The sequence below is a fragment of the Nilaparvata lugens genome, chromosome 2 (assembly GCF_014356525.2).
Source record: "Nilaparvata lugens isolate BPH chromosome 2, ASM1435652v1, whole genome shotgun sequence".
Lineage (NCBI taxonomy): Eukaryota > Metazoa > Arthropoda > Insecta > Hemiptera > Delphacidae > Nilaparvata > Nilaparvata lugens.
Genome location: NC_052505.1, coordinates 97,628,667 through 97,649,469, shown reverse-complemented (window position 1 = coordinate 97,649,469; position 20,803 = coordinate 97,628,667). Strand labels below are relative to the sequence as shown.

The 20,803-nt window shown below is 34.9% G+C and overlaps 2 protein-coding genes and 1 non-coding gene across 4 annotated transcripts in view; 1 reads left to right on the top strand and 2 right to left on the bottom strand.

Annotated features, from left to right (window-relative positions):
- Positions 1 to 416: 416 nt before the first annotated feature.
- Positions 417 to 14,150, top strand: LOC120350079 (60S ribosomal protein L13-like). The gene is made up of 5 exons (XM_039422227.1): positions 417 to 598; positions 1,707 to 1,959; positions 5,137 to 5,331; positions 10,059 to 10,190; positions 13,994 to 14,150. Exons 2-5 carry the CDS (start codon positions 1,714 to 1,716, stop codon positions 14,108 to 14,110), a joined length of 690 nt encoding a protein of 229 aa, XP_039278161.1. The 5' UTR covers positions 417 to 598; positions 1,707 to 1,713; the 3' UTR covers positions 14,111 to 14,150.
- Positions 14,151 to 18,138: 3,988 nt separating this feature from the next.
- Positions 18,139 to 18,211, bottom strand: Trnaf-gaa. The gene has a single exon. It is a non-coding gene; the product is annotated as a tRNA-Phe (tRNA).
- A 1,432-nt stretch (positions 18,212 to 19,643) lies between these two features.
- LOC120348818 (probable Xaa-Pro aminopeptidase P) overlaps positions 19,644 to 20,803 on the bottom strand; it is a 75,207-nt gene continuing 74,047 nt past the window's right edge. For both annotated transcript variants that reach the window (XM_039422224.1, XM_039422225.1), the window contains exon 14: positions 19,644 to 20,790. The gene's annotated coding sequence lies outside the window, so the exon portion shown is untranslated. The remainder of the gene's footprint in view (positions 20,791 to 20,803) is intronic.

Sequence of the window (20,803 nt, the reverse complement as noted above, 5' to 3'; positions counted from 1 at the left end):
TTAAATAATGTGAAAAACTTATCTTTTGAAACCCTTTTCAAGAGGTTGAAGTCTAATAATAAATAGTCTGGGCGCAAATGTCATGAATAATGTCAATATTCAATCAAACACATGACCGTTGACTGAAGAAGTATATTAAGTCAAGTTTAACTGTTGTAAAATTCTTTCTATAGAATACAATGTGAAAATAAAGTTTCTCACTCATAGTAGCATCCAAAATAATTCTTCAATTAAAATCTTCCTATTGCATGATACTTTTGTAACTGCGACTTTTGACGCAGTTTGAAATCCAGCTATTTTTAAATCTACCGCCTTTTAAGCCATGCCTTTCTGGCAGTTTATCCATCACAATAAAATTGTAAAACTTGACAATGACTCGTTGTTATTATATAATTAAAATGTCATTGATTCATTTCTATTGAATTCAATCAGAGTAAATGCAATAAAATAATCACTACATAATTTTCTGAATGAAGAGTGATAGTTGAGTTGGTAAATCTGCTTGGTCTTCGTTCCGGTGCCATTTGTTGGACCAATTTCAACGTGGAGTTTGTTAATTTTTATCTGAATTTATAATTGGAATCCGTGCATCTAAAAGGTAAATTTCACAACAAATAATATTTATAATAATTTTTCAATACTGCAAAATATTGTTTTGTGTGTCAATTGGTATTTAAGTGATAATTTGACAACTATTTGATAACCTATTACCAACAAAGCTTGACTGGAATTAACATTTCTTATTTCCATGTAACAAAATCAATTTATTTATAGATAATAACTATTCAATCAACTAATTTTGTTATTCAAATCATCTTGCTGAGTTGAATAGGCTTTGTTTTAGAAAATTGTGTTATTTCAATTTGAAAAGTTTTGTTTGTTGGTTAGGTTTGATTTCAGCATAACCTAAATACCATGCTTAATTCCTTTAAATTAATAATGTTCTATATTTTTTATCTTATTCTAAAATTATTAATCTTTCAAAACTAGCTGAATTAGAATCTTGAATTACAAGCTATTTTCTGGTCTCAAAGTTTGACTGACAGTATTATTTTGTATTAGCCTAGTAACTATCACGTACGCTATAACTTAAAGTAAAACACTAAAACTTTATCTTAGATTTCCTTAAAACACTAGGCTACAAGCAAAAGCTAGATAAAAATAAAATTGTGATTGGTGCTTTCATAATGTAGATAGAAATTATTATAATAGCGTCAATCATCAATTGGAAAATGTAAATTACCATTTAGGCCTATTGGAATTTTTATATCAGTAACGTTATTGCTGATCATTTAAACTATTGAATGAGAAAAGATTTAGAGAGCTTACTTCTTACTTCCGGTGTCCTCGTCACGATCCTAGGAAAGGAGAGTTGTCATTAAAACAGAGCTCAAAATAGAAGGCATCGTTAGTGCTACACAATATTGAAGTTTGCTCCAAACTTGATTATTATGTAAACTGAATTTTTATTATAAAGCTGGATTTAGCCTATAATACCAGGTTGTATCTCTACCTTTATGATGTCGGTATGATATATTTTTTAAAAGGCAGTGGCAGGCAGAGAATCGGCAGCGCTTTTCACCTAGCCTATCTTTCTCCACTGCCATTTTAACGTGGACACTGTAGTTTCCTTTTAGTTATTATTTTGGAAAATTTATATAGCTTAAAGTCTTAGTAGCTCACTGAAAAATTTGTTTGTGTTGCAGCTAAAAAATGGCGCCGAAGGGCAATAATATGATACCAAATGCCCATTTCCACAAGGATTGGCAGCGGTATGTGAAAACGTGGTTCAACCAGCCGGCGAGAAAGTTTAGGAGGAGACAGAACCGCATCAAGAAAGCAAAGGCGATCGCTCCTCGCCCGGTCAAAGGTCCACTGAGGCCGATTGTGCGCTGTCCCAGCATCAGGTACCACACCAAGGTCCGCATGGGAAGAGGATTCACTTTGGACGAAGTCAAGGTAAACCACTCTAGATTGTAATTAGAACAAAAAATTGAAAAAAAAACAATGTTAGCTACTTGCACTATAGCGCACTCTTCCGGCAATTTGATGAAAAATTATTCAGTGTCCCATGAAAGGTCTAACAGCCGACCTTGGGCCATAGATTTTAGCTTACATTAAATTTGCAACAAAAAATGATCAGTAAAAATTTTTATTACGACCTTATTTTTCGAGATATATCTATACTGTATTTCTTTCAATCTGACTTATATTCCATACTGGAGTCTCCAAGACGTAGGCCTAATTTAAAAATTATTTATTTTTTCGAAAAACGTCAATAAATATAAAACTATAAATCAAAATCTAATACTGATGATATGGTTGGAAAAAGAAAGTAAATAAAAGAATAAGATTCATATTATTTGTTCCTTTGACGTTTTTCAATTTTTTTGATCGCTCAAATTTAAAAAAACGTACATTCGTAGAGTTCAAAGCCAAATTTCAAACACTTTGAACGCTCATAAAAAGTTCAAAAACAAGGGATCAAGTTAGATTGAAATTTCTTCCTCTATACAGTCATATTCTTAGAATTAGATTTTGACTTATAGTATTCTAGTTATTGAGGTTTCTCAAAAATATCGAAAAATCTATGTATCTCGAAAAGTAAAGTCGATATAAAAAAGTTCTACTGGTAATTTTTTTGTTGCAAATTTCATGTAGAGTCTATGGCTATTAGGCTTTAAAACTTTTCCTATATTGTACGTGTATAAAAACCAGTTCATTCCTTTATCATAGTAAAAGATGATAGACAGATGGATGATTATCAGTATCTTTGAATGAGAATAACTATTGAACGGTTTGAGATCGATGTGCGGTTTTCACCATTCATTTTCTCTTGCAATTCCGTATCGAAATCATGAATCATATGACCACCTTCCAATTTAAAGAAATGAATTTGCATTCAAAATGGCGGTTCCAAGAAGGCGGACCAAAATTTTGATGAGACAGAAAATCAGTGATTTTTATCCGAGTAGGATCCCCAATCATTTCTATCTTTTAATTTCCCTTTTAATACAAATGCTCAGCTGTTTCCATACAACTTGAAAACTTGACGTAATTAAATCTTGAAGTATTGAAAATAGGCCTATCCTCGGTAATTAACACTTTAACCGTATCACCGGTCTCTGAGACCAGTACCAAAATGTTGCATTGCATTATTAATACCGTAAAAATTTAAAAATCTTAGTCTTCGTTGCTTTTGAGTGAAAATGGACTAATTTTTAGTAAAGTGAAATCATAACCCTATTTTGGACTTTTAAAATGTTACCTATCTAAATTTGGGAGAGAAATAGTACAAGGAGTATCCTTAGTTTTTCTCTCCCGATCAGTGCTTCTTTGTAAAAAATATAAATAAATGAATACATCTGACTTTCTCCTCCCACTCAGTAGCTGTTCAATGAATAACAGAGAACAATTACTAGTCGTTTCAGAGTGATTAGTAGAGTCATTCCGAATACAGCCTCAGTTTATTGCTAACGCTACGGTCTCTCGTACCGGATGATACAGTTAGTGTTTCATCAATCCCGGTATTCCCGGTCTGTGATACCGGAGGATACGCTTTATGCAACTTTTTTAATAGCTCATGATAGTGACCTCCGTATCATTGATGCGGATTTAAGTGAATGGATCAAGACAAAGTAGTTAGATTTTCAGAACTCACATTACTCTCGAGTTGATTTTGTTTTTTAGTAAGAGCTAGGTCATAGAACTTTTTTTTGTTAGAACTATTTTATGTTCTCTTGAATTACGAATTGCATCAACCTTATTAACTTCATTTGCTATGACAAATTGAGTGAGCACTTGCTATTTATTGCAACAATAAGTACTTGTAAATAGGTTGTTATCAATAAAATTAATTACATTCTTAAGTTCAATCTCAATTTTGAATTTTTAATAAAATGAAGATAATGAAAAAGTGTTCCTTGAAATAAGTTTCTTGTTATCCTAACATTTCTCTGAACAAATTATACATAAAAAAGTATAAGAATCTATGAAATTGCAAAAAAAACTAATGTTATACCATGAAAATAAACCTCCGGTCTGAGAGACCGGGTGATACGGTTGGTGGTTGGAAGAATCATTATACGTTTTAGTGTTAAGAATCTGTATGGAAAATTTCAAGTTAATCAGTCCAGTAGTTCAGACGTGATGTGGCTGGGAGTGTTGGAGAAGAGAAAAAAAGAGAGTAAGATACCTAGCCAACTATGGTTTCCCATGTAATGGGCAGGCAAAGAAGAGAAGAGAGAAGTGATGAGGAAAAAAGGGAAGGGAGACATGCGGGAAGGAAGAAAACAGAGGAATAGGTACACAAAATAAAGGTAAGCGAGTCCACTGAAAAATGAAAAAAAAAACTAATGAAAAAAACAGTGCTGGAGCAGAAATCTCGAGTCATATATCCAAATGGAAGAAGAAATTACTGTATGTCCAGTTTTTTATATCCAGTTTATTTTTTCCGCTGATCTTATTGTCCATGAGAAAGTGATTTGGAATGAGGTTTATTATTTTAGTACCAATGTAAATCAACTGCCTCCTTATACATTCAATATTAGTGTTATAGGTTACATATTTGTTAGCAGTGGCCCTTAGATTATAATAATCAAGTGTAGAGTTTAATGTGAGAGGAAAATCGGATCTATATTTTATGAAGTACTCAATTTCGGTTTTTATGTATAATTGACGTATAGTCATAACCTCAAAATCACCAAAAACCATAACCGTTGGATAGAACCTGGGTTTGCTTAATATAGTTGTAATTATCAGTTTTTGTGCTACAAATAACTCAGCAATATGACAGTTGAAACAGCCTCCCCAAACAACTATGTCATATTGCAGAATTGACTTGACTAGAGCATGATAGGTTACATCATTTTCAGGTGGTTCTTATTAAGAATTCTGTTAACTTGGTAAAATTTAAAAGATGAATATCTAATTTTTCTACATATGTTTGAATATTACGGTATGTTACGGTAAGTCAAACATAATTTTCCTATCCCGTACGCCAGTTATTTCTTCTACTATAGTATAGATAATGGGTCGATTGAATAAAAACTAGACTCTTGTGTCTATTTTACTATGTCTACTTTCATTACTGTGTTGCAATTCAGTTGTAACGTATGCGCATGTGTGTATATGTAGGGAGCCGGACTGAGCAGAGGATTCGCTCGTTCAATTGGCATCGCCGTGGATGTGAGGAGACGAAACAAGTCGGTGGAGTCCCTACAGCAGAACGTGCAGAGGCTCAAGGAGTACCAGTCCAAGCTCATCCTCTTCCCCACACACCCCAACAAGAAGCTCAAGAAGGACAAGGCACCCAAGAAGGGTGAAGCAACCGTAAGTGCAGCAGCAAGCTTTCAAATTTACAATCAATCTTTTACAACAATTTTTGTGATCTATATAAAAGTGTTTTTATAACCTCACTTGGACTAGTTTTATCAAAATTTGGGAGAGAAACAGTTTTGGGTTTATCCTTTTGATTCTCTCCCAATCATTAATTTGATATTGTGATGTAATGTGAATGTAGTATAATAACTTTGAGTGTGATCACAGTGGATGCCTACAAGGTCTATAAATACAGGTCATGACACAATTCCGTGATGCATTGCAAAATCGCCATTTCATGGGGTTCTAGTTCACCAATTTTCAAATTTATCAGCTGTTATTCATTGACCGAGCGAAGTGAGGTCTAAGATTCAAGTCGACGGTTTGGCATTTCTCTTTATGTTTATATGTTGCGCATTTACGGCGAAACGCGGTGATAGATTTTCATGAAATTTGACAGGTATGTTCCTTTTTTAATTTTGCGCGTCGACGTATATACCGTACAAGGTTTTTTGAAATTTTGCATTTCAAGGATAATATAAAAGGAAAAAGGAGCCTCCTTCATACGCCAATATTAGAGTGAAAATCAGAATATAGAATAATTATTCATCATAAATCAGCTGACAAGTGATTACACAGATGTGTGGAGAAGCCAGTCTATTGCTGTATTTACATGAGGTCTATAGTTTCAATCAGGTACTTGTGGAAGAGAATACTGCGTGAGTTCTACTGTTCACAGAACTACTAGTATAGATTGAACAAATGATGTGTTATTTTGTTATATTGTTCGAGGAATATTACTTGGCTTTGTATTGTAAAATAAATTCTTCCAACAGAATAATAATATTTAGATTCCAACTAGGAACTGAAATGTTGATTTTTAGATTAGGAACTTCAAACTCTTTTTGAGGTTAGTCTTTTGTCCCAATGCCTTATGAATCATAACAAGTTACAAGAATGAGAACAATTTTTAATAATAAGAAAATTAATAATTATTGAACAATTTATTATTGAAATTTCATTATTAAAAAATTGAAAACCTGAATTGACATATTATCTGAACCAGAATAATGTTTTTAAAAAACATAATGCATAATTGGAATATTTCAAATGGACCGCCATAAAGACCCCATATAATGGCCGCTCCATAAGGAACACGAGTGTCATGATCTGTATTTATAGACCTTGGATGCGTTTATGTGCAAGTGCACGCTTGGTTATGCATGACCAAACGTGCAGATGAGAAATAAAATGTGGAAAGAGCAATAGTAACACTCACCAGCGTGCACTTGCTGGTTGCGTTCAGTGTGAGCAGCTGCATGCAAGTCACAACGTGTTCCAATGCCACTTTCCACATTTTGTTTTTTGGCTCATGCATAAAGCCTGGTTTTCATCTTTTTCATTAGTGGAGTTAGTGGTAGAGTTCCCTGGGTAAGTACTAATTACTATCTTGTAAACTCTCCCAATTAAAATGTTCATGGTAGAGTAGAGTCATGGTAGAGTACTAGTTTTTAGTAGAGCAGAGTGGGATTGCACCGTGGGATATTACTATAGAGAAACAATAGCTTAAGTAGATATCCCATGGTATAGGGCGTTTCATTTCATTTATTCATAGACAATGAATATGCAGGTAAAAACAACAGGCATTTGCCCAAAACTGCTTTAAACCCTAATTTGGAATACACTGTCTAGAGGTTATGTAAATGATAACTTAATTCACACACTATTTTGAGTCCAAAAAATGTATGTGCTACAATAATTTTGAATTTATCAGATGAATTAATTTCAAAATACAAATCCAAACAAAAATCTTCCTTCACAATCACAAAAATATTAAAAATTTAACTTAAATCAACAAATTATACTCATGTTAAAATTCTAAACGTCAAAACATCTGATCCATTTTTGCGTTTATGTCGCAACTTTTACTGTTATCTCAAGCCGATAGACCACGTAGGTAGTTCTTTCCCGTGAAGCTCTATGACGCTGGTAGTCTCTCATATTGTGCCATTCATACACTCTTTCCCGCTCAAAACAGTAATAATCGACACTAATCGGCTTGAGATAACAGTAAAAGTTGCAACATGAACGCCCTATACCATGGGATATCTACTTCCGCTACTTCCGCTGTTTCTCTATGATATTATTCTACCACTTGACCTCCTCCACCACCGCTTCTCACTCTACTCTACCACTACTATGCTAATGAAAACAGCCTCGAGCTAGTATAGTCGTGCCGTAGGCTATCAAGTTTGAGAAGTATTGTTATTTATTAAAAATGATTAATTTATTAAAAAGTGTTAATGAGTGTTAATTTATTAAAAAGTATTGACATTTTAAGGTTAGTTCTGTTGACTAGACAACACGCTTTACCTACTATTCTCAATTGTATTGGAAACAGTTACTCGACCAAGTTAGTAGAGTAGAGTTAGCTCGGTAGAGTTAGTATGCCAGTTACTCGACCATTATCTATACTAGTGAAAACCAGGCTTGATTCGACATGCACTTGTACATATTCACATTCAATATGTTTACAATTTTTGGCTCACCAATCTTTCAAAACCTTGGATCTTCTTACACTACCGCGACTCAATTCGTACGATTATTTATTTATTTTAAATAAATTGATAAATGCGACTTGAGTATACTATGCGTTCAGAAAGTGAGGTTAGGATTTTCAGTGGAATAGCGTAAATATGAACAAGAACACGTTGAAGAAAGTTGTAAAACTTTTCATCCTATGCTATTAAAACTGTTTGATTTAAATTATCCTTTAATCACTCAATTTTAAATTAGTCAAGTTGAAGAGTCTGAAATACTGATACTCGCGATAGTGTGAGTAGTGCCCTACAAATTTACAGTTAAAAATAATTGATCATCAATCAAAATTCATTTTTCAAAACTTGTTTTTCTTCCAATTTCCTCTTTCTGTTGACAGATTGTTTCTTGTCAGTGGTATTCAGCTGTCGAGATGGTGTCTGTCAGAAAGTAACTTCTGTTTTACATTTGGATTGATATAAATTATCAGGACTTTGTGAGACAGAAAACAGTGATTCAGAAAATTTAATGATAAACTATAAATGTTTTAATGACAACATTTCACATATTTTTATAGTTTCTGTTGACAGATTGTTTCTTGTCAGTGGTATTTAGCTGTCAAGATGGTGTCTGTCAGAAAGTAACTTCTGTTTTACATTTGGGTTGATATACATTATCAGGACTTTGTGAGACAGAAAACATTAATTAAGAATGTTGAACAACTGATGATAACTGCATGGAGAAAATTTATGTTGATAAAAATAAAAAGAAATGAAGATAAAATAAAGAGAATGAAGACAATTCTAATGCAAAACAATTGATATCCACTTTTTGAAAGTGGGACTCCAGTCCTTTTTTCAGTTCGAATCTGATGATAATTTTCTTTGTTAGAAATGTCAAAGTCATTTTTAGTATCTTGTACATACTATGTACTCTGTAATGAGATTTATATCAAACATGGCTATAATTAGACTGGAGGATGTAGTTTTGAGTCAAATTCAACATTGAATGAGAATTATTATCTTTCAAAGTCATTAAATCACATCAAATTTTTATTTCGCCATAATAATAAAAATAATGTAAAGTTGTTCATGCAAAGTGAAGCAAAATAATAACTTTGCCAATCAAAATATAGTGGACTCCGGTTTCAACGCCTCCGGTTAGAGCGCTAATCCGGTTGTAGCGCTATTTTATGACAGGTCCGACCAATATCCTATATAATTACATGTATTCCAGAGGAGAGAAGTGTATTAGTGGGAAGTTGTCAAAAGAGGGCATCACTGTATAAGAATTTGTAACTGAAAAGACAGGAACTGAACAGGAACTTTGTTATACAGGAACTGAAAAACGAGTAATTCTAGTGATTGAAAAATCATGAAATCCTCGATGTTTCAAAATCTGTCAAAAATTGCCGTTCAAGTATACAGCAAACAAGAAAGCCGGGGTTTGTATGATATTTCAAGAACAAAGTGTATAGGCAGAAAATTTCTAAATTCTGGAAAAATTGAAAAAATCAATGATTCATTCTAGAAAGTAAGATATAGGAATTGCATAGTGATTTAAATAGCTGTTTAGTGCTTGATTGTCTTAGAAAGAACCAATTTCCACTGTTGATAAATGGCAACTCTTGTTATAGCGCTAATCCGGCTATAAAGCTCAGAATCGGATGGCCCCTGCAACCACGTTGTAACCGGAGTCCACTGTAACACAGGCGTTGCCTGCAAAACCGAAGTTTGAGTGAATAATCATAAATCTTTTGAATAATATATAATCTACTCAGGATTAGCTTAGCTATTGCTATTCGTACACACAATAACAATTATTATTCTATGAATTATTCTTGGTGGGCTACAATAAGAGCCTTATTACTCAATAATAATTGTTATATCTCCCAGTTAGTTTGTTTATTTGTTTCTAATTTATTTTCGAAAATTAATTGCAATAATGCTTTCATCGACAGATTGTTACTTGGTAGTATGTTTTGAGCTGCCGAGTTGGTGTCTGTCGAAAATTAACTTCTGTTTCAATGTTTTTGAGATTGAAAGCTATGCGTTTCTTTCTTTTTGGAGCAGAAAACACTGGACCACATAATTTACTGTTAAGAAAACTTTTCATTCTCTTGATTGTTATATGTGTGTGACTTGCGTCCTATTGATTTTTTTCTGGATGTTGTATTAATTTGTGATTATTTTCTACCCCAGGAGGAACAGAGAAAGATGGCTGTTCAACTGAAGACTCCACTCATGCCAATCAAGAAGCCAGTGATCAGATCGAAGGCCAGGGCTATCACTGAAGCTGAGAAGAAGTTCTCGGCCTACACAGCTTTGCGAAAGGTAACACAGAAATTCATTTTATCAGCAAACATTGACAATAATCGTATACGAGGGCCATTTTTTCTCAACTTTCGATCTCATATATGACAGAGATAGGTGGTAAGGGGGCGACTTTCACAGATCTGAATCGCTTATAATCCCCACCAAACTCTAATCTGCTTCGTACATCAATGCAAGTCATACATAGTATGACAAGAAACTATCTTGTATGTAAAAATGAGCAATATAACCAAAAATTTTAATATTCATAATATTACAATACAAGACATAGAGCCGATTATCTAGAAAGCCATAACAGCAGATTATTTGAGAAAAAGCCTATAGTCAGGTCCACGTTATAATGGCAGTGTACGATTGACAATACTGTTGCTGTCCTTTTCTACCATACAACAAAACAGATGGCGCTATCTCCCTCTAGCTTTGCGATGTTGTCAGTTTTCCAGAATATTTTATTTTAACTTTTGACAGTGACTGTACAAAAGTGGACAAACAATTCTCAGCCGCCATTTTGTTTCTTCATTCTATCAAAATACTTTAATACACAAGTCGTATAATTGATTTAAAATGTATTTTTGAATCAATTAAATAATTTTTAGACATTACCGTATGAGAAACACAATTTAAAATACCTGAAATGACATTTTAAAAGTAGATAACTAACCATCCTAGACTTCATCCATGCTTTAGTTAGCCTACACGTGTAGGTTAGACCTACTTGTACCGGTATAAATAATATTGAAAGGTTATTTCAGAATTATTTACATTGAGATTACTTATTTTTAATAGGATTTCTATTTTTCTCTTATTTTTAAAAGAAATTGGAATAGAATACCTACCAAATAACTTAATTTCTGTTGTTTTGATATACAGATTGGTGTATCACAGCTTTTTAAAATAGCCGCCATTTCAGGTTTGTATAAAAATAAAATCTGATCTCAGTTATTGAAGCAAATTTTTGAATCAAATTATGAAAAACTATATACTCTTGATTGATTTGACATTAAATTGATTATTTTATCAAGGAAATGATAATTTTTATTAGATCAAACTTAATGGGATGAATTGAGTACCAGTTGTGTACAGTCAGTGGCAAAATGGAGAGACTTGGCAACGTTGTTCTCCTATCTTTCTTCACTGCCATTATAACGTGGACCTCACTATAGCTATATTTGTAGGTAGGGTATTAGGGTAGGGGATATTAGTAAGTAAGCGTGGTTAGCAGTGTACGAAGCAGACAAACAGGAAACATAAACATTACAATTTCTTTCCCAATTTTGTTCTGGGCGACCAGCTTCGAATGAGGACACCATTTAAATATATAAAGGTGCGTACAGATATAAGCGCCGCGAACATGAGCAATTCACTTTTAATCAGCTGATTATAGCCTATCTGTATTTTTACAGAAACGATAAAATACAGATATAAAGAGCTTGGCATCAGCTGATTAAAAGTGGTTTGCTCATGTTCGGGGCGCGTAAATCTGTACGCACCTTTAGATGTCTCACTCAGCTACGAATAGCTTCGAAATTTGGTTTTTACCTTTATCTAGAGTCTATTTGTATTTTTTTACTATAGTGAGGTCCACGTTGTTATAATGGCAGTGAAGAAAGATAGGAGAAAAACGTTTCCAAGTCTCTCCATTTTGCCACTGAGTGTACACAGCTGTTACTCAATTAATTCCATTAAATTTGATCTAATAATAATTATCATTTCCTTGATTAAATGGGGATGATCAATTAAATGTATAATTGAATATAATGTACAATTAAATGATCAATTATTAAATGTCAAATTAATCAAGATTTTTTTTCCATAATTTGATTCGAAAATTTGCTTTCATAACTGAGATTAGATTTTTATTTTTATACAAACCTGAAATGGCGGCTAATTTAAAAAGCTGTGATACAACAATCTGAATTTCAAAACAACAGAAATTGAGTTATTTGGTTGGTATTCTATTCCAATTTCTTTTAAAAATAAGAGAAAAATAGAATTCCTATTAAAAATAAATAATTTCAATGGAAATAATATTCTGAAATAACCTTTCAATTGTATTTATACCGGTACGAGTAGGTCTAACAACCTATACGTGTAGGCTAACTGAAGCATGGATGAAGTCTAACTAAGATGGTTAGTTATCAACTTTTAAAATGTCATTTCAGGTATTTTAATTTGTGTTTCTCATAAGTTAATGTCTAAAAATTATTTCATTGTTTCAAAAATAAATTTTAAATCAATTATAGGACTTGTGTACTCAAGTATTTTGATAAAATGAAGAAAAAATGGCGACTAATAATGAATTGTTTACTTTTGTACAGTCACTGTCAAAATTAAAAATGGAAACTATTCTGGCAAACTGACAACATTGCAAAGCTAGAGAGAGGTAGCGCTATCTGTTTTGTTGTATGATAGAAAAGGACAGCAACAGTATTGTCAATCGTACACTGTCATTATAACATGGACCTCACTATAGTAAAGTGAGGTCTGTAATGTCTCTGTGACATGTGAAATTACTCTCCCATATACAATCAATGATATTTTAATAGCTTTAAATCAGTGTTCCTGTTATTTTCAAGGATTCTATATCAAACTATTTCATTTCAATATCAGTGTTATCTCCAAAAGTCGAAGAGGAATTGAAATCAAATCAGTTGTGTTGATGTTGTAATAAATTGTGGATTATGTGCAAAATGAAGCGTATTTATTTTTATTTATTTATATTGCTAGGGTATTTTATAATAAACTACCAAATACCTTGAAAAATCAGGAAAGTTTGAAAATATTCAAGAATCAAGTTTCCAATTGATGAAACATTTTATAGTATCCAAGAGTTCCTTTCTATCTATCTAAATTTATTTCAAAATCTCGATATTCTGTGTGTATGAATAGGTCCACACACTATTTTCTATGTTATTGACCGAGCGAAGTGAGGTATAAGATTCAAGTCGACGGTTTGGCATTCCTCTTAATGTTTATATGTTGCGCATTTACGGCGAAACGCGGTACTAGATTTTCATGAAATTTGACAGGTGTGTTACTTTTTTAATTGCGCGTCGACGTATATACAAGCTTTTTGGAAATTTTGCATTTCAAGAATAATATAACAGGAAAAAGTAGCCTCCTTCATTCGCCAATATTAGAGTAAAAATCAGACTATAGAATTATTCATCATGAATCAGCTGACAAATGATTACACAGATGTGTGGAGAAGCCAGTCTATTGCTGTATTTCCATAAGGTCCATGGTTTCAATAAGGTACTTGTGGATGAGAATACTGCGTGAGGTCTACTGTTCACAGAACTACTAGTTATATATGTTAAGGCCCAAAGAATAAGGTGGTTGGAGCATGTGATGAGGATGAGTGAGGCTAGAATGCCCAAAATAATATTTAATAGCATGTTGCACAGCAGACGAAAAAAAGGTAGGCCAAGGAACAGGTGGGTGGACCAAGTGATGGATGACCTGAGAAAGATGGGGGTGAGAGGATGGAAAGAAAAATCCATGAACAGAGAAGAATGGAGGCGTGTTGTGAAGGCTTGCCTAGGACTGTAGCGTCGGATAAAGAAAAAAAATGTTATATTGGCTTGTCTTACTCTCTCCTGGAGTCCCCAAGGCGTAACTAAAAAAAAATCTATTGATAATAGAAGGTCGGATTATGTATGACCCACCCCGTAGTTGTCACACCACACAATGAAATTTAAGTTTTCTTCATTAAAGACATATTTTTCAATGAAACCAATATTTAGATTATCGATTCTAATATTGTTTGTATTTTTATTAATGATTATGATTTGTGTTTATAGGCCCGTGCCGACCAGAGATTGGTTGGAGTGAGAGCGAAGAAGGCGAAGGAAGCCGCTGAGAACCCAGAAGACGTCACTAAGGTCAAAGCAGCCAAGGCTGCCAAGGCTAAGAAGTAGATTGTATAGGTTCGATTTTTAATAAATTCCGATAAGTTTATACTGCCTATCACTACTTATTTCATGCCTTTCCTCTTATACACAGATACTAAACTAATCAGTTTTATAAATCATTGAATTCAGGCCCGGCTTCTATAGTGAGTTCCACGTTATAATGGCAGTGGAGAAATATAGGATAAAAACAAGGCCGAACCTCTGTCTTGTCAATGCCTTCTATAGACGGTAGCAGATACAGGTTGATTGATAAAACAAAATAAATCTTATAGCACCCTTTATTTTTAAAAAACTTTAAAATAGTTGAACAACTAGTTTCGGTTTACACCATCTTCAGGTTATCACCTGTTGATAGCCATGTTTATCAACAGATAATTCATGTTTATGATAAATCATGTTGATATCATGTTTATCAACAGGTTATCACCTGTTATCATGTTTATCACAGGTTATTAATTTAAAAGTAGCCCATCTCAATAAGTGTTTTAGGTTGATGTAATATTAACTGTTCATTCTCGTTTAAAATAATCAATTATATTTTATTAAGCAATAAATAATATTTTTTAATAATTTCAAAATGAATTTACATAATTAAGATCAAATATTTTGTTAATTAATTATTATTGATTCTACATTGTTGAAAGACGATCAGGCAACAGAGCAAAGCGAGAAAGAGATAGCGCTATCCGCTTTGTTGAATGAAAGACAAAGATAGCAATATCATTTCTAATCAAACACTAACGTGGACCTCACTATAGGACACCATTAAGATAGTATGATCAGATAATCCCATAGCATAGGTCGTTTATGTTCCAAATTCTAAGCCGATTTTTGTCAACTCAGGCCAATTGTTGTCGACTACTATCTGTTATTACTGTTTTTAGGGTGAAAGTGTAAAGCTGCGTACAGATATACGCGCCTCCAACCCGCTCCGCAGTCGCACCGATCATGAACGTTACGGGAGATGTTAGCTCTTCTCGCGTTCCACTCTTGCTCCCCGGTCGATCATCAATCTATCTGCTCGAGTGACGTTCGATTGCGGAGCAATCTTACTAGTGTACTAGGACTATGGGCTTGAGTTAACAGTGGAAATTGAAACATAAACGCCCTCTACCATGGGATATCTTCCCATGTTATATTTTCTCTATGCTCTTATACAGATACTCAACTATCAGCTTTAAAACATTAATACTTTCAGGCCCGGTTTTAGGACATCAAGGGCCGGTTTCCGAGCTCGGGATTTAGCCAAGTCCTAGACTTTAAACAGCTGGAGTCAGAAAATTGGTTTTCCAAAACGGGGCGTAGTCGCAGCTTTTATAACAGTAGTCGTAGTTTTTATTTTCTTATTTTGATACCTCCCTCGCGTTCGCTACCTTTCAGCCTGCCGCTCTGCTCTGCTCCCCACGCCACGCATCAACCAAATGAGTGGTTGACCCACCCGCCACCAGGGTGCGCCTCAGTCGCCGCCACCCTTTCCTGCGTTTCTATTGGCCGAGCACCGCCGGCCAATAGCAGCGCAGGTGAACTCGGGGACTGTGAATAAAAGGGGGCTACTCAGCTACCCTCGATAGCACTTGCTCACTAGCAGCCTTCCACTGAAGAGCCAGAAGAGACCACCAGCCGAGACCACTACCAGAGACCACTACCGAGACCAGGAGCAGAGCAGCGAGCAGGCCAATGAGGGAACCACGGCGAGACTAACCGCAACCTGAGGTGTCTTCCTTGTCTACTACCCAGCCGATGCCTAGGAGGAACCGAGCCGGCCGCCGAATCCAGAAGAGGAGGGCCCTACGTCGGCTTCGCCAGGTGGAGGAGAGGCTGAGGCTGTACACCGCCGCGCCAGCTGCGCCCCAAGACTTAGCGCCCCAGCCTAACAACTGGCGCGCGGGTTAAATAAATAAATAAATAAATTTGTTTTATTGACCAATAAATACATTTGTACAGTACATTTCAGGCCTCGTCAAAAGTTCAAGATTACATGATGTAAGTCACTAGCATAAATACATTTTTCGTCAACATCAATAAAACACACACATTACATTACATTTTTCGACATTACATTAATAAAACTTGAATGAACATTTTCAATAACATCAGTAGGTATAGCAAAATATTTCGAAACATTACATTTACACAGCATATAGATAAATAGCAATTTCGGTTGGGTGCCGAACCGACATCGGAGTGTGTGCAGCGGAAGCCTACGACCCTGCCTGCCCGGGGTTTGACCGAAGGCCCCTTCTAAACGAGGAAGTGGTCGAGGAGGTCCTCCCGGCGGAGACTCGGCACGACCTCTGGCTAGTAGATCACCCGGTCAGCCCTCTCCGTAGCCCGGGGTAAACCAGAGTGGAGATTGCGAACCATTGACTTGAGCCCCTGCCGGCCTGCTCTCGCACCAGACGGACCTGCCCGGGACCCTCGCGCGGCGTGGTATCGCGCCAGTCGACGACTACTAAACATCTAGCCTGCCTTGGTCCCTTTTAGGGCCACCAGCAACAATCTTGGTCCCTTTTCAGGGCCACCAGCAACAAACTTTTTCAGACAGTGGTAACAAACCCCTCGCTCGACCCGACTGACTAGCCCAATTGATGAACGAGCCAACCTTCCGCCATATCAATTTCTATAAATTGGAAACGTTTTTCCTTACGAAATTGGACATTCCTAAATAATTCCAAATAGCTGAAACATTACACTATTATCATTTTATTTTGTGTTCAATTTTCTAGTTTTTCGAAATTTAATTCAAACGTGACTATGACAATGACTGCGAGTACGCCCCGTTTTGGAAAACCAATTTTCTGACTCCAGCTGTTTAAAGTCTAGGACTTAGCTAAATCCCGAGCTCGGAAACCGGCCCTAAATCTGAAAACCTATTGGTTTAATGGTGTATTAGATTTGATAAGGGTTCCAGAAACTAGGAATCCTTTTAAAGAGCTTTTAAGACATCAATCGAATTCAGATCCGGATTCTAATACACTATTATGAAATCTGAAAACCTATTGATTTAATGGTGTATTAGATTGAGGGTCCCAGAAACTGGGCTTCTAAGTCAATGGGAAATCGAAGATAGAGACAAGTTTTGCACGTATTCTAGAGTGGGATCCACGTTATAGATTTTGAAGAGAAGAAATTTTTATTTTCATAGAGTTGAGAAGCTCCTAAAATCTTCCTCCACTCACAGATCAGAAAAATCTTCATCTTCAAATGCTTCTAACTCAAGAATAGGAGTGAATTTCGCCAATGTGATTACATATTATTGTTCCTCTAGTCAAGTACTATCATTCCTGATAGTTTGAAAAATTTAAATTTTTGACCATTTTTGCAAAAATCCATGATGTCAAACACAAACATAAATTAATGTTTCCTCCACTCACAGATCAGGAAAATCACTCATTTTCAAATTAATGCTTATAACTCAATAATTGAGTGATAGTGATTTTGAATCACTATCACATAAAGAAAGTACCTTTGCTAGGAACACAGAGGGGTCCAAAAATGTATTGGCCTACACTGTCAGTGAATATCTTATCTGACATAATTATCTGTCTGTGAATATCGTTTCAGACCGCCATGAGTAGAGGTTGAAGGTCGTCTTCTGAAAAACTTATCCCCAGGGTTCTATTTTAAGTATATTATTTTTATATTGTAGAAATGAGTTGAGCCTGTGAAAGTCAGAGTGGTGTAAGTCAATTTTTTTCTATTTTCGAGTCAAGTCCAGTGGGTTCTAGAACTATTGATCTACAGTATTACTAGAAGAGTGGTGTAAGTCATATGGTTCAAGGAACTGTCCAGAGAGAGAGAGTCATATTCATCATAGTGTTCAGAGTGGTCCATGTAATTAACACACCTACAAAAATCTTAATTGATTATTTTCTTCGTCAAAACATTAAATTCATCACCTTCTCACTTGGGAATTGAGTGAATAGCTTCTACTAAAACCTTTAATTTCTCAGAAGAAGGTTGATAGACTTGGAGTACACCACTCTGATTTTCACAGGCTCAGTTATTCCAAAACTGGAATTAGAAAAAAAATTTGCCGAAACCCGGGATCGAACCAGGGACCTTTAGATCTTCAGTCTAACGCTCTCCCAACTGAGCTATTTCGGCAGATAATGGCATTAAATTGATTGCAACACTCAACGAGCCTCATATTTAGCCAATAATTGTCTCCTTTACTTTGATGTATTTCGTTTAGTTGACCGAGCGAAGTGAGGTCTAAGATTCAAGTCGACAGTTTGGCATTTCTCTTAATGTTTGAATGTTTATATGTTGCGCATTTACGGCGAAACGCGGTAATAGATTTTCATGAAATTTGACAGGTATGTTCATTTTTGAATTGCGCGTCGACGTATATACAAGGTTTTTGGAAATTTTGCATTTCAAGGATAATATAAAAGGAAAAAGAAGCCTCCTTCATACGCCAATATTAGAGTAAAAATCAGACTATAGAACTATTCATCATAAATCAGCTGACAAGTGATTACACAGATGTGTGGTGAAGCCAGTCTATTGCTATATTTCCATAAGGTCTATAGTTTCAATCAGGTACTTGTGGATGAGAATACTGCGTGAGGTCTACTGTTCACAGAACTACTAGTAAATGTTAATCAATTATCAATCTGTCCAATTCAAACCGGCGTCACGTTGTAGACTCGTTACACTGCTCCGGTTTCTATACTCTGTACAGAATTACTTTCGACTTGGATTGGACATGCGCAGCAGAGAAAGCACACAGCGGGAGAGATACAGAGGCGCGATGTTGCCGTTTTGAAGTGGCCAGCGATCTCCAACTTCTAGTGACTGTTCATGTGCTCATGCTATACATGCGAAGTTCCTGTCTGAAAGCGGTCAGACGACTGACAAATTGGCAACTGCGCTTCCACCTATTGCTCTATTAACACTGTAATTGGCTGATCTCCCTCCATTTCTCTGCGCTGCATAGTATTCCTCCAAGTCTGAAGTAAATTTGCACGGACTATAACGTGGCTGTCGCTCCGTATCTCGGGCAGCGCATGCGCAATGAACTGATCAATTGGGGCCAGACTACACATTAAGCGGTTTTTCAACCCAATCAGCCAATTGGAGAGCTTCCTGCCCTGCCGACTCTAAAACGCCTGAAAAAATTCGCTTAAGGCTGTGCAAAGGCTAAAAATAAACTCTTTACTCGTGATATTTTTCAAAGTTTTTTGATTTGTATATCATCAAGCTATCAAAATGAAAAAGTTTTCTCAGAAAAACATTTTTTTCTGATCATTACTTTTTGAGATATGAGCGCCTGAAGTTTAAATTTTTGGGACAGAACATTTCAATTTCGGTAAATCCATGAGATTCAGAGGATAGATTCTTCATGGTATTGTTGATCTAGTAAAATGAATTTTTTTTTTTAAATATCAATTTTTAAGATAGTTATTCAATTTACTAAAAATAACTTTTAGTTGGGCTCTTTTTGGTAAATTGAATAACTTTTCCAAAAATTGATATTTTCAGAAAAATTTTGTTTTACTAGATCAACAATACCATGAAGAATCCATCCTTTAAATCTCATCAAATAATCTCTGAAATGCATGATAAGATTTTGATAACATTTTGTCATACCTGGGACTAACATGTTTTTGTCATTTTTCAGATACATAATTTTACAATCATACAGTAATTTATTTACTTATTAATTCACAATGCTAACTAATATCTAGGATGAACTATACTCTGTCCAAATAGGCATGAGCTCTGAAGGATTAGGCCGACCCTCCTACTATTCACACAAACAAGCGCAGTCTCCTTGTGTGTGTGTGTGTGTGTGAGTAAAGGGACGGTCTGCCTACTATGTAGGCCTACATAATATATCAATGGCGCAGGTGGGCCGGGCGTGTGTGCCTGTGCGTGGGGGAGCGAGGGTCAGCGCTCATGCCAGTTTGGACAGAGTATAAAGACATTTTGGTAACATATTTTAAATATTAAAATAATTGTACGATGTGTACCTTATTTTAGAAATTGACTCGACTGGAGTATATTGCTAACTGAATCAATTCAAAAAACAAAACTCAGTTACTATTGAAGAATATAAATCAAACTTATTAAATCATTTTTCAATAGTATTAATTGACCTAAATACCCATTTATAGCAATTCCAATACAGTTCCTACCTAACACACATTGCATCTATGAATATTGCTGTTGTAATTTTAATCTTTATAACAATCTATCGTAAAAATGATATTGATATGCAGTACAGATTATAATATTATTAATTCTCCACATTAATTTGTGCTTTTTTATTAATATTAATGATGCGTGTTATCAGATTGAACTACCTACATGAAGCATCAACTACAAATGTTTACATTAATTGCCACATACAGAATAATATTATAAAAGCGATACAAATAATATTGACAAATCTAGACTTTGTATAATAAGATTATTTTACATTTAGTACTGATCACACATAATAATTATAACTTTTCTAATCCTAATGGTAATACATTTTTCAACATTTATTTATGATCACATTGATAAAAGAAAGTAATAATAGACTAGGAAGATGATTATACTAATAGTACTTTACCACATAGAACTATCACAATAAATAAATAATATAATCTATAACAATAACTATTGTTTATTATAATGGATTCTGGCGTACTTTCCTTGGAATGTAACTTCGAATATATGTAACATTGGGCCCTCTGGAAAAAACAA